General features: G+C 44.4%; 1 protein-coding gene across 1 annotated transcript in view; it reads right to left on the minus strand.

Moving 5' to 3' along the window:
- The window catches only part of LOC115139912 (breakpoint cluster region protein-like), a 48,058-nt gene that overhangs the window by 5,715 nt on the left and 27,493 nt on the right, over positions 1–14,850 (minus strand). The window contains 14 exon segments of the mRNA XM_029677781.2: positions 5,174–5,305; positions 5,416–5,513; positions 6,120–6,194; positions 6,337–6,441; positions 6,540–6,615; positions 6,822–6,941; positions 7,103–7,268; positions 7,402–7,523; positions 10,348–10,488; positions 10,663–10,715; positions 10,963–11,020; positions 11,244–11,351; positions 14,010–14,195; positions 14,397–14,501. Of these exon segments, the coding sequence (XP_029533641.2) occupies positions 5,174–5,305; positions 5,416–5,513; positions 6,120–6,194; positions 6,337–6,441; positions 6,540–6,615; positions 6,822–6,941; positions 7,103–7,268; positions 7,402–7,523; positions 10,348–10,488; positions 10,663–10,715; positions 10,963–11,020; positions 11,244–11,351; positions 14,010–14,195; positions 14,397–14,501 (1,545 nt within the window).

Consider the following 14,850-nt stretch of genomic DNA (forward strand, 5'->3'; position numbering starts at 1 on the left):
GGGACCAACATATAGATACTCAATCTAATTCCAAAAATAATTTTCATTTTGTTCTGTGGACATCAATTTCTTCTTACAAAATGCAGTGGATTTATCAAAAGAAAATAGCATTACGTATTAAGTATGAGAATACTGTACAACACATTCAAGGATACTTAACGGATATGCTCTGTGGTTGAGTGACTCATTGTGAGCGTACAGAACAGGGCTGCAGGCAGCTGAGAGAAAATGGAGGGAAACTGAACTTCCGGAGGACCTATCATCCTTTCACTCCCTCCCCTCTACCTTCTCTTCCACTGTATCCGCTGCAAAATATACTTTCTACAACTCTGCATTTCCAGCTTCTGCTTCTAACCCTAGGAAACTCTATTCCACCTTCTCCTCCCGCCTTAATCCTCCACCCCTCCCCCACCATCCTCCCTCTCACCGGACAAATGTGTCAACCACTTTGAGAAGAAGGTTGATGACATCTGCTACTCATTCACTCAGCCCATTGTGTCCACTGGTCTCACTCACATGCCTTGAGCTCTTTATCCCCCCTCTCTCCAGACAAAATCCTGCAACTAGTGAAGTCTGGCCGCCCGACAACCTGACCACTCAATCCCTTGCCCTCCTCACGTCTCTCATCCCTGACCATTGGCTGCGTCCCCTCTGACTTCAAAATGGCTGGAATCTCTCCCCTCCTCACGAAACCAACACTCAACTCATCAGACATCAAAAACTATAAACCTGTATCCCCTCTTTCTTTTCTTTCCAAAACACTTAGGCGTGCTCTCCCTGATCAACTTTCTCTCTCAGAACAATCTTATTGACCCTAACCAATCAGGCTTCAAGACGGGTCACTCAACCAAGACTGCTCTTCTCTGGGTCACGGAGGCTCTCCTTACAGCCAATGCGGACTCTCTCTCCTCTGTTCTCATCCTCCTAGATCTATCCGCTGCCTTCGGCACCGTGAATCATCAATCCCCCTCTCCACCCTCTCAGGGCTCTGCATCTCAGACTGCCTCCTCTCCACCCTCTCAGGGCTCAGCGTCTCAGACTCTGCACACTCTTGGATTGCATCCTACCTGGCAGACAGCTCCTACCAGGTGACATAGAGAGGATCTGTGTCTGCATCACATACTCTCACTACTGGTGTCCCCTAGGGCTCAGTTCTAGGCCCTCTTCTCTTCTCTCTATACACCAAGTTATCCAGCTCCTTCATATCCTCACATGATCTTGCTTATCATTGCTATGCGGATGACACTCAACTACTTTTCTCCTACCCCCCCTTCCTTCTGACACCCAGTTCGCGACACGCATCTCTGCGTGCCTGGCAGATATCGCAGATGTCAGCCCACCACCTAAAGCTCAACCTCAACAAGAAGGAGCTGCTCTACCTCCCGGGGAAGGCCTGCCCGCTCAAAGACCTCTCCAACATGGTTGACAACTCCACAGTGTCGCCCTCCCAGAGTGCAAAGAACCTTGGCTTGACCCTGTACAACACCCTGTCGTTCTCTGCAAACAAAAGCAGTGACTCGCTCCTGCAGGTTCATGCGCTACAATATCCGTAGAGTATGACCCTACCTCAGACAGGAAGCGGCGCAGGTCCTAATCCAGGCACTTGTCCTCTCCCGTCTGGACTACTACAACTCGATGTTGGCTGGGCTCCCCCCTTGTGCCATCAAACCCCTGCAACCCATCAAGAACGCTGCAGCCTGCATGGTTATCAACCTTCCCAAGTTCACTCATGTCACCCCGCTCAGCCACACACTCCATTGGCTTTCAGTCAAAGCTTGTATCCACAACAAGACCATGGTGCTTAACTACGGAACAGCAATAGAAACTGCACCTCCCTACCTTCAGACTATGCTCAAACCCTACACCCCAACCCGAGCACTCCGTTCTGACACCTCAGGTCTCTTCTTGGCCCTCACACCCCTACTGGAGGGGAGCTCAGCCCAGTCCAAGCTCTTATCTGTCCTGACACCCCAATGGAGGAACCAGCTTCCCCTTGAAGCTAGGACAGCAGAGTCCTCACCTCAAACTTGACTGATAGCTACTTTGAGGAAAAATGTACTTTATGCCTGTGATATGTAGTTGTCCCACCTAGCTATCTTAAGATGAATGCACTAACTGTAAGTCACTCTGGATAAGAGTGTCTGCTAAATTACTAAAATGTAAATGATATACATTGCCTAGTGAAAGTCTACACACCCCTTGTACAGTTGTCACATTTTTCTGGCTTAAAATGAAATCTAAAAAGGGATTAAATTGGATTTTCTTCCTATTGATCTACACAACGTACTTCACATTTTCAAGTTATAGAATTATAGAACATTCTCCAAATTAATTTTAAAAAACCAGTTTTGATTGAGTATGACTTCACACCCCAAAGTAAATACTTAGTGGAAGCACCTCTGGCAGAATAATATTCTACCAACTTTGCACAACTCTTAGGGCAACATATGTGCATTGTTTTTGTCAATTGCTATAGCTCAGTCAATTTTGTTGGGAATCATTGATGTATAGGAATATTCAAACATTGTCGCTGATTTAAGTCAAGACTGAGACTGGACCACTCAACACCACTTTGAAAGCCATTCTGGTGTGTCTTTGGCATTCAATTTAGTGTTATTGTTCTGCTGAAAAAATAAAAATCCCAGGGTTAGCTATTCAGAAGTTTGAGGCAGGTTTTCCTCTAACTTTTTAATGGGCTTTGCTCCTTTCATATTTATTTTGATCCTAACAAACTCCCTAGGCCTAGTCCCTGCTGGTAACAAGCATACCCATAACATGATGCTGTCACCACAATACTTAAATACAGAAGATCAACAACAAATACATGTATTTCAGGGCCTAAATTAAATCTTCAGGTTTGGATCAAATCCAATACAACACAGAGGGGAACCTTCTGTATGTTCAAGTATTGTGGTGGCAGCATCATGTTATTGGTATGCTTGCCACCGGCAGGGACTGGGGAGTTTGTCAGGAGCACAATAAATATGAAAGGGGCAAAGCCTAGGTAAAAAGTTACTGGGAAACCTGCCTCTGTCACCTGAATACCTAACCCTGGGATAGATTTTTTTAGAGGAACAATTACACATATTTTCTGCCAAAGACGCACCTGAATGGCTTTCCAAGTTGTGGAGAGTTTCTGAGTGGTCCAGCCTCATGCCCGACTTAAATCTGCTTGGAAATTAGACATGGTTTGAATATTGATGTACACCAATTGGTTCCCAATAAAATGCATAGAGCTTGAGTAATTTTGACTAACACAGTGGATATATGTTGTCCTAAGAGTTGTGCAAAGCTGGTAGAATCTTATTCACAATAATTCACAGCAGCAATGGCTGCTGGAGGTTCTCCCACCAAGTATTAAATCACTTTGAATATGTAAAGTAGGTTGTGTGGATCGGTGGGGGTGGGGGATCAATTTAATCTCTTTTTGGTTTTAATTTTATTAAAGGCAGCAAAATGTGACAACTGTGCAAGGGGTGTGTAGACTTTCACTAGCGACTGTACAACGAAGGATATATAAAAAATATACAATACCCTCTCTGTTCCGAAGCACAGACCATCCATGATAAGAAATATAGCTCATTCTCTCTCCTATTTGTGCTGTCTTTACCTTCTGTCTGAGCAGAGTGCTGCGGACCCTGCCCCACAGCCGTGCCCCTGTGCCTGGGGGCTTCCTGGGACCTGTGTCCCCCTCATCCTCCAGGGAACAACTGCTGGTGAACTGACTGCTGGTCTGATCCAGTATCAGCTCTTCATCACAGATCTCACCCATACTCTTCTACTTAAGACTCAGTATCTCACTCTCTACTTTCACTAGCTAATGTACGGTTCAAAACAATGGGACAAACAAAACAAGGCAGCAGTCCAGAAAATATTGTATTGTCTCAAAGAATCCAGAGACCACTATAGTCCTTTAATAGTCCAGTAGTCCCCCGGAAAATGTCTGGGTGTCCCATCAACTTCTTAACCCCGTCATACCATCAATCCTTGCACACCAGATGAACAAAAACAATGGGAACAAAGGCAGCCCCACGACCACGCTGCCTCCCTGTTGTCCCAGTTCCTAGATGGATCTGTGGATTAACTCCTGAGAGTCCCCTCCTCCCCTGACTATGGCCACATGCTGGCAGCTGCTCAGAGGTTATGAGGACTATAGGGTGGGTATGCAGCCCCAGATAGACACAGGTAGCTTCCTACAACTGGATCACCAGTTGGTAGATCTGTTTTGGTAAGTCGCTCTGGATAAGAGCGTCTGCTAAATGACTTAAATGTAAATGTAATGTAGTGACCCTGGCTCCTCCTGACTTCACCTGACCCTTTTTCCTCTCAACCAAACCCCTCCGCATCTGATCTGTCTCTTTTTAATCCCCAAACATTTGGGAACACATGCACACACAACGTTCAGACTGCCTCTCCAATCAGCACTTATCTCAAATTCCACAAACAGATCAGACCCAGGCCAGAGGGTCATCACGCCCAACTTAATGGATGTGACGGACCACGTTGGCTGTGGATTGTCCAAAAGAGACAACGCATACAGTAGATTGCCTATTCAATAAACATCCAATGTTAACCCTTCACTAACGAGACCAAGAAGGATCGCTCTCTGTCTCCCCCTTCCACTGCCATTGGTTGGATCTGTGCCAGGGGCTACATTTGGTCTGCTCGTTTCCCTTCCCAACTGTAATCCCCCCTCTGTCACACTCACAACACCCTATCACCAGTCAGGGTGAGGTGACCCAGCAGCGACCCCACAGCCCTTTTCCGCACCACAGAAACACACATGGTGGGATTACCTGCAACATTGCAGCTATTGGGGATGGCATACAAGATATGTCATTTTCACCAGCTATGATATCAATATATACTGTATATTCATATAAGAATATGTATATATGAATAGCATATAAATAGTATTTTTTGTGTCATTCCTTTATTTAACTTTTTTCGTGTGAATTGTATGTAATATCTTATGTTGTTATGGTCTATAACTGTTCTATACTTTGTCATGTATTTGTACATTGTATGTGGACCCCAGGATGAGTAGCTGCTGCATGTGCAGTAGCTTATGGGGATCCTAATAAACTAAACCACCTATTATTTCATTAAGCTATGTCACTGTTGCCTGGTGTGACAGGCAACACAACATGTGCCTCATACCCTCACTCCATACCTGTATCTGTCCTTTGGCCATGATCCTGTCAGTGTTCTCTCCGTCCTCCCTGTTTTGCTTGGCTTTGTTGTAGCACTTCTCATAACACAGCAACCTCAGAGTCTGAGATCCTTCCAGCTCAATCTCAAACTCCTGCAGGGAAACCGTGCAAAACCAGGTAAGAGACAATCTAGCAGATCAGGCTGAATAATAGACACCAGGAAGTTGTGTTCTGAGTGCTAACGGATACATGGCATCCTCACCTCGTTCCAGTTGGGTTCTGTGGAGTCTCTGTACACACGTGTCTTGGCTTTGTTCACAAAGTAGCCAAAGGAATCCACCTCCAGAGTGCAGTAGAGATCTGTGTGGAAGAAGAGTCATAAGGTGAACGCACCAATTTGTAAGTCGCTCTGGACAAGAGCGTCTGCTAAATGACTTAAATGTAAATAAATGTAAAAGAGCCAGTTACAATGGCTAATAGGGATACTTAGCTACGGAATCACAGTAGGACTGTCCTGTATGTACTTTACGCTACACTGTTCAACCATACTTTCTGACAATCTCCACCATGGAACTTGCCATGTCCTCTGAATCTGTTACGTTTTAAGGGAAATAGTTCCCGTCCAGAGGAAGATTACATTTGGATTAACAGGTCGGAGTTTGTATAAGATAAGAGATACTGTATGCATGTGAGCTGTACGCCTGACTGTATTTAGGACAAAGTGTGAAACGACAGGGGTTTTCCATCCAGACCGACCATGGCTGGAGCACAGTGTTCCTCGTTAATCCTGCGAGTTCTGACTTTACGTCAGCAGCCGCTCCACATGGGAATGCCTGCAGACTAGCAGGTGACAACCGGACTGGAGGGGACTGACAGCGGAATGGAAGGGCGGCCTTGGCAATACTCATTTCATGGGAATCAGGGTAGGACACCAACAATATGGGAAACATAAGCTGAGCCACTTACTCAAACTCTGTTTGAGTCCTGATGCAGAATGGACAATGACATTCAGAAAACCATAGAGTCCAGAGGATTCGTCTTCTAAAGAGAGGAGAGTGAATAGTCAGGAGTTGTTTCATCAAAAACAATATTAATAAACAACTCCCTCTCTTATTAGAAGTTACATTACTGAACAGCCTTCCATTCTTACTAATACTGTATCCGTTTCGTGTCAATGGCCTACCTTCTTTATTCATGGTCATTGGTATAGTATGGACCGTCTGAAGCTTCACACATGAGTTGGTGAGCATCTGCAGCTCCAGGGAGGTCAGAGAGAAGCTTTTGAAACCTGCAGGAGAAAATGGAGTTTAGCGAGAGACTGACAGCCACCGTCAGCTCAGTCATGGGACTGTAGCAACCATAGCTTATGTTGCAGAGAACACTCACACTTCTTCTGTTGCTCGCGGATGATCTCCCTCCACTCCGCACGCTCATAATCAGAGGAGATCAGGAATGTGAAGCCCTGAAACAGACAGAGCTCAGAAACATGTAGCCCCACAGTAGACCTGTTGGAAATACTGTACCACATCTCTACACCTGTAGGGGGCACCAGATCCTAGACCAAAATATTTCACAGTACAAACAGTAGGGTGTGTAGTTAGATATGACCTTGCAGGACCATAGGTGCAGAGAGAGAGAGAGAGAGAAAACAGTCCGTGGCTGGCTCACCTTGCCGTTCCTGTTGGCCACTCTGAAGGCCATGCTGGGGGACATAAGCAGCAGCAGAGACTCCTGCTCCGACAGTTTCTTCTTAAAACGCTCTATTGCTTTCCCTCCTTTAGTGGTTCTCTGCACATACACATACAGGAGAACAGCACTCAGACACTTGTTGCTCTATCAACGCACGGCCTCTGTCATTGCTGGCTCCTCTTATGAAGCCACGATCTGGTCAAGGGTTCCAATATTACTCAAATAAAGTGATTTTCTCCCTTTCTGATGTCTGCGGTCACCTTTTCTCTCTGTATCTCGTTCTTGATCTGTGAGATCCTGATCTTCATGGCGTCAATCTCCTCTTCCTGGACCTGGGGGATGGGCGTGGCCTCAGAGTCCTCGATGGTCTGGAAGGTGAGGTCTGACAGCGGAATGTACCACTTGCAGTCATACTGCTGGCCTTTCCTGGAGATAAACACACACACACACACACACACACACACACACAAATGATCAAACAACAGACACAGGTAAGGAACACCACACAGACATGAGATGGTTTGTGTACCATCTAGTCCATCAGTAAAGCTACACTCACCCTGCAGTCTGTTTCTTCAGCTTGGCACATAGTAGTAAGTCTGTGAAGAGGAAGACGTGGCGTAGCTTTCTAGATCCCTCCACCAGTTCCACCATGAAGCAGTCCCTCATCAGCTGACGGTTCTACAGGGGCAAACAGTGAATCACACATTCATTGAATAAAATAAAAATATATATATATATATTTGCTAGAATTTGTTACCATACCGCCACAGAGTGAAAAGCCGTTTTCCAGTAAATTCCCTGTCAAGCTGCTTTTTACAATGACTCTCTCTAGATCACGAGGGCCCTAGACCTAGAGGTTGTTTCCTGGTGCTTATGCCAGTCGGCAAAACAAACCAAACTACATGCCAGAATCCTTTTTCACATTAAAAATAAGGATTCAATATGAATGTCATCCTACGGTAGAGATGAAATGATAGGGTACATTAATTGCTCTATGTTCACCATCACACGACACATGGTAACAACATGTAATTATGGCCGCCAGGTGGAACTACGATCTGATGAATGTGGCATGATTGGCTCTCGACGGGACTCAGGAGAAGAATCTCCAAAATGACTAAATACTACATAATATTTAAGCAATGATCTGAGCTGACAGTCTGTTGGTTCTGCAAAATAACTATCTTCTAGTGGCTGCTGGGATGAGTATATTCTCTTCTTGTCACAAGGAAAGAACAGAACCGCCGGAAAACCTTTGTCTTCAAACAAAGTTGAGACCTGGTTGTAAAAACGTGTAAATTAAGGGCCATTAGGTTAATCAGTGGCTTTGTTATCAAAGAGCCTGCGTTTACAGGAATAGATCCTAATTCCAGACGGGTATACCACAAAGCAGGATCAATTATAGTTAGCCAGCTAACTTTGATAAACAACCAGAAATAACTGTTGATTTTCTGATACGTTTTAGGTTGTTGAGTCAATTAGACCATGACCACTCCCCCCCCCCCCCAAAAAAAATAAAAAAATAAGTTATTTCAGAACATTTGGGGAAGTTAGCTGACTAAATCCTTGACCCTGCTTTGTAGTATAGCCCTCGGAACTTCCTATAATCCTGCCTGGCTGGCCATTCCAGTTGGCGGTTGGTGAGTGCTGCTGTTCTGTTCTGCTGTTCCATTGGCCAGAGCGTGGCTGTGGACGCATGGACTGTTTATACTGACCTTATACACGTCGGGCTAAACGCTACTTATATTTATCGTACCCACATGAGACTCGACCAACCCATCCAAACCACATTTCAGCCAAAAACAAGGAAGACTCCACCAGGGAGGGTCCTTAATGGATTCATGGTCACATTATTGACATTGGTTACTTTCTGACATAGTCATCCTCCATTTTGAGACATCTGCTGACAAAATTGGTACGAGAGGCCCAACTAAACTGAACCCTGGATTTCAATCACCACAGTAAGTATATACTTTTAGCTAGTCACAAGTACTACATTTATTTTGTCTTTAGAATATACCGGCCTATGAATTGTGGAATACTACAAAAGAGCAGTAATATTTGTCTGAGTTCCAGTCTCACGTTCACTTATGATAAGATGTCTGATGGTCATAGTGGGGCAGGTTTCCAGTAATAATATAGGAAGTTCAGCAGGGGTGAGGGTAACCAGTGCGTGCGTCCACGCGGAAGGGTGGACAGATGCCTGATAAGGCGTGCTTACAGGTCATTTCTGGGAAACAGACTTCAGAGACGGGGACCGGAGGATGGGAGTGGGGGAACCAGGACATGGATGTAGGCGGTGCGATGGGCTTTCCTGGTCAGAACCGTGGAGACCGTTGCCCTCCCGGTTTATACTACTTTATCATGAGTTTCCTCTACACTCCACTTCCTCCACTAATAAACCAGACACACAGAGATGACTCAGCAGGAATCTGACTAACAACACAGTTTTATTAGAGTTTCCAGACACAATGTTCTCATGGCTTTTCAATGTTTATACTACTTTTTCAGGAACTGAGAAGCACTGATTGGCTAATTTACAGTAACTCTTAGATGCTTAATGTATGGCTATGAACCGGTGTTGATGATTCCTTATCTTGAAACAAGCTGTGTAACAGGACACTCTTTTGTTGACGGGAATTTTCAATGTGACATCAAAGTGGCAGAATGAAATGAAGCCAAGTAGGAAAGCAATATAAGGCAGGCCAGAGAGTCACAGGTCCAGGTCTGGGTGTCAGACTTTTATCAGATCCACCAAAACCCAAAGAGTGGGTCCAGGTCCAAAATTCTAACTTTTCCCTCAGGTCTGGGTCGGGTCCTGTTTGGATTGTCATCAGGTCTATGTAACTACAGCTGATAGACCCGAGTAAACCCAACCACGGCTCTGCATAGCATATTTATTTTACGCTAATAAGGTGAATTTATTTACTTATAGAAGGCCTAGCCAACCTATTCGTTAACCAGAAAAGCAACTTGGCTGATTAAAAAAGGAAAGTAACTCGGGTCCAGTCTAGACCCAGACCTGTTAGGGTACGGGTTGAGTCTAGGTCGGTTGTCGGGTTTGACTGTTCTCAGGTCCGGGTCCCCTTTAAAAAAAATGTGTGGGTCTGTTTGGGTCCAGGTCCAACTTTTTGGACCCGAGAAGACCTCTACTCTGTGCTTCTATTTGCCTACTTGTCAAACCACTGGATGTGTCCTTGGCAGGGAAAACAACCGGCCTATGTCTAGGGAGGGAACAAACTGTACCCCTCCTACTTAATACATCTTTCTCTATTCCAGACTTTGTGTCAGAAATACATCTACAAGCTGTACTGCCTTCAATCTAACCATAATAGTAAGTGTAAACACATTGAGTGAGTGAGTGAATGCACGATGTAAATCTAGTTTGGAAAGAAAACATGTTCTCATTAGGCCGTGAAGCCATAGAAAAAGCTAATCCGTGGAGAGATGCATACACACAGCATGTCACCTTGTGATGTCGCAGCCTTTAACACTGACTGACCTCTCCCTTCTTCACTGTCATGGACTGCCTGCGTGGGGTGATCTCCTCATTAATACTGGAGAGGAAGTTCTGGGAGATTCTCAGGGCATCCTGCAGCAGTGGATAGTCTGGGTGGCTGGAGGGGGTGTGTTTTAACAGGTCCTGAGAGAGGGAGAGAGAGAAAGAAGAGAGCGAGAGGGGGGGGGGGGGGGATTCATCTAAATTCAATTATGATGACTTATTCTAATGGATGTGAAGAGGCATTGTTTCCATATAAAAAAAATCTAAAATTCAGGACCGAAGGGGAAAAATGTCCAGTGTGTTGATTTGACTTACATGCAGAACCAGGGTGCTGCGGGTGACTCTGTCCACTGGTTTGTAAAGCAGAGCTGAGGGGGAAAGGTTCATAAAGTGCATAAGGCCCAAGGCAGGACAAGGCAAAGCAGAACTAACAGCATAGGACACATTGAGGCTGAGGGTCAAATTCAATATGCTTAAGCATGTACCAGTCTTACTGAAATTAATTTCATTAACTACAGGGTTGAATTATTCATTGTCTTGAACTATTGATATTTAAAATGTAAGGTTTAGTTCATTTGACCCGGAATAGTACAAAATAATTTAAATCGCACTTACTTTCCAGTGAATTTTTGGCCTGGTCTTTGCATTCCTTGGAACTTCTGACCTTAAGATTCTGAGACCACATCAGGAATTGAGAAAGTCATACGAGTGTGTCCAAGAACACCATTTCAACACAGCACGGTAACACAATTTCATTACCCATAACAACAGCATGTGTTCTAACAGAAACATCACCCATGTAAAAGCTCACCATAATGGTGACAGTTAAGTATGCCCAGTCACCACTTCCCAAATAGCCCTCCCTCCTATCCTGCTGTGTGTGGTGCAATACCTACCTCACATATTTCAGCAAACTGTACGTTGGCCTGGCAGCACTTGTCTGCCGTCTCCACAGCAACCTTGTAGTTATCCACAAAGGCCCTGTACACCCCCAGCTGGCTAGCCTTTTGTGGAGAGAGACAATAGAGAGTAGATAAGATGTAGCATGTGGTAGTTAACCTGCTGTTGATTCATGATTCTACTCGCGATACTAGTTCGGTTTCTTTCTCCCGTCTCAACGTGCTGCATATAGGAATCAGATGAGATATGGCAGTTTAATAGAAACAGCATTTTAAAAATTAAAATAACATGCATCCTATCAGTCTTCAACAAGTTATCCGTTTTGTGCGTCTGTGTGCTTTTGTTTCATGAGTCTCCATTTTTCTCCACCGTCACACTGGGGCAGCTCTTCGCAGGCAGGAGCCTCAGTGTTTTGCCCTGCTTTACTGGCTGTCATGTGGTAAAGCCAGGCTTTTATCTGTGCGGGAGACGTCTCCAGGCAGTCTGCTCCACGTGGAGCCAGCATCCACTGCACATTACAGCCCGTCTAACTCCCACTTTTTACTCCTTAAATCTCTTCCTTCAGTATTATTACAATTATCAAGTGAAGTTTACAGGGGAGTTATGATGCATTTTGTCTAAAAGTGGCTGACTGTGACTGGATTAGGGCTGCGTCGGTCATGACATTTTGTCAGCCGATAACTGTCATGCAAACAACTGCCGGTCTAATGGTAATTGACCTTTAATGAACATAAACACGCTTAGCATCTCCAGGCTTCCACACATTGTCGACAAGCTACTGATACAGACTTTTGGAACATGTACATTTGAAAAAGTCTAATAAATCAATTTAATATACACCATCACAATAAATCAACTGTTTATTTTAGGCAGGTCTAAAGAAACATTATGATACAAAGAAAATGTAGCCTATTTCATTAGAACCGAATAGCATATTCTGAGTCTCCATTATGTTATGCTCTGATCTGGCTATGCCATATGGCTGTGGACTACACTAGTTCATTCAGCAGACAAGATTTGCTTAGAATTCCTGTGGCATTATTTTATAGTAAGCTGAATAAAATTGAAAGGATATTTTTCCCCAAACCATTTCCGAGGAAGTGCGAATATGCGGCTATTCTGTGTTGAGCATTTAACAAAGTGATCATTTGAAACAGGTCCTCCTATATGCTTAATTTAGAGTTATTTATGCAACTTTAGTTGTGATACACTACGTTGTTTGTTTTTTAATACATTCTAAGGCTGCATGATGCAATTAATGTTGATTTGAAAAAGGTTGCATGAAAAGGCATGAGACCTGCTTGGTTTCTTGCGCAGGCTGCACACACTTCATCAGTCTCTCATTCACAATTTGACAAGTACTTGATAATGTTCTCACCCATCAGTCAATTGGTTGAGAGAATGCCAAGAGTGTGCAAAGCTGTCATCAAGGCAAAGGGTGGGAACATTGATGAAACTCAAATATATTTTGATTTGTTGAACACTTTTTGGGTTACTACATATTTCCATGTGTGTTATTCCATAGTTTGGATGTCTTCACTATTATTTTACAGTGCAGAAAACAGTCAAATAAAGACAAACCCTGGAACGAGTAGGTGTGTCCAAACTTTTGACTGGTACTGTATGTGCCAGGTAGGCTACACCGGTTGTAAAGTGGATGACTATGCTTACATTTGAAGGATTTAGCAATAAATATAGCATCACAAGAAAGGTGGGATCCTCTTTTAAATTGTGGCTAGTCTAAACTCTGTTTTCACACGCGATTGCGAAATGACTGGGCTTTCTAAGAACAGATGTTTCTCTAGGCTCTGTAGGATACGGCCTCCGTAGGCTACGGGCAACTTTGCATGCGAAAAAAAATGCATGCGATTGCCTAGACTGCACGCCCATTCACAACTGATAATATTCTCACCCATCAGACTATTCTCAAATTAATCTTGTCTTTACTAGATACTAGATAATATATATGTGTGGAATTAATTTTGATTTCGAATGGAACATTATCATGCACCTGCTGGAACAGAGGCAGAAAGAAAATCATCTGTATGTAGTGGAATAGTGAATGGACACTTTCCCCGCGGTTTATTTTCATGCCAGCCAGGTAGGCTACTTCGGTTGTAAAGCGAAGCAATGTGCTTAATATTAGGAAAGTTGAGAAATAGATATAGTAGGCCTAGCCTATAGAAAGCTGACGGGATCCTCTTTTTAATAGAGGCCATCAAAACTATGTTGTTTTCTCACGCAATTGCATAGCATAGGCTATAAGAATGTTGCGCAACATGGGCTTACAGGAACACTTTTCATTCCATGCAACAAGCAGCTATTGAGGAGCTGTATCTCACTGCCAACTGGTGATCCTATTCTGCTCAAACTCTGAAAGCCAGGGATCTCATGACTAGATTCCTGATTGTATTTGCATGGATGTCAGAGTGATTAGAGAAACAATAGAGCCCTGAGTACCAGGCCATTAACACGTTTGGTAGGATACAACCATCAGTGGCATCAGAGCGCAGTTTTGGAGAAGCCTAGACACATGGAATTTGACTTCGGTCATGACTCGTGACTGCCAGTATGGTGTTCCTACAGTCACCGTAACAGCCCTAGACTGGAGACATATCAGCTTACTCAGAGCACAATGCTGTTTACGGCTGTGGAAGTTTATTCTCATGTTTTTGGAGTACTGATCAGAAGCCCCTCGGAAGAACACAAAAAGAACCACAACAGCATTTCCTAAGTCTTTACACAACAATAATATTGCACACCAGTTTCTGGAAGAGATCGCCCACACACTGGTTGTGGCTCCACTCCTGAACCCTGGGTAGCAGGGCATCGTAGAAGTCCTTGTGGATCTCATGGAGCTCCGTCACCTTGAAGAAGATGGTCTCTATCTGCTGGATGGTCAGCATTGGCTGGGAGGTGGTGGCCGCTGCCCTCAGAGGCTTCATGGGCTGGGACAATCAATGCAAGACAAAGCATTACTGTGTGTGTGTGTGTGTGTGTACGCGCGCACACACACACACAGAGATGGGTCTCTGTGTGTCTATCCAACATGTTCAATAGTGAGGTGTGCCATATTCAATTAGTTGAGTGATTACTTAGGGCCTAGGATTTAACAGCAGCAGCACAGCTCAAAGTCCTCAGTCTCTCACCAGTAAGATAGCCCCCAGGTGGCTGAGATACATCTCCTCACTGGCTAAGATCCCTGACAGAACCCATTTCCGCATCTCCAACTCTTTCTCCTGATCCAGCTCTGTCTGTGTGAGAATGAGAGAGAGAGAGACAGTGAATTAGAGAGAGAGAGAGACAGACCGACCGACAGGGTTTCCACTTCTATCAGGCTCATCTTGGAATTCTAATTCGAACCGGAGCAGATCTACCCAAATCCCTGTGGTTGTTCAAGGAGACCGTCCTCTCTAGGGAACCCAACACATTCAATGAAACCCTGTGGGAGATGTAGAGAGCAGAGGCCAGGGTCAAAGATCCATTGTATTGTGTAGAGAAACAATTGTTTTCCTAGCCTAGGATGAGACCTGTAGTTCTAGATGGGTCAAAGGCATTGACTGATGTCAGTTAGATTTCTGACAGTCTGTCGATATGGCTCTC

This window comes from Oncorhynchus nerka, linkage group LG13 (genome assembly GCF_034236695.1).
Source record: "Oncorhynchus nerka isolate Pitt River linkage group LG13, Oner_Uvic_2.0, whole genome shotgun sequence".
Lineage (NCBI taxonomy): Eukaryota > Metazoa > Chordata > Actinopteri > Salmoniformes > Salmonidae > Oncorhynchus > Oncorhynchus nerka.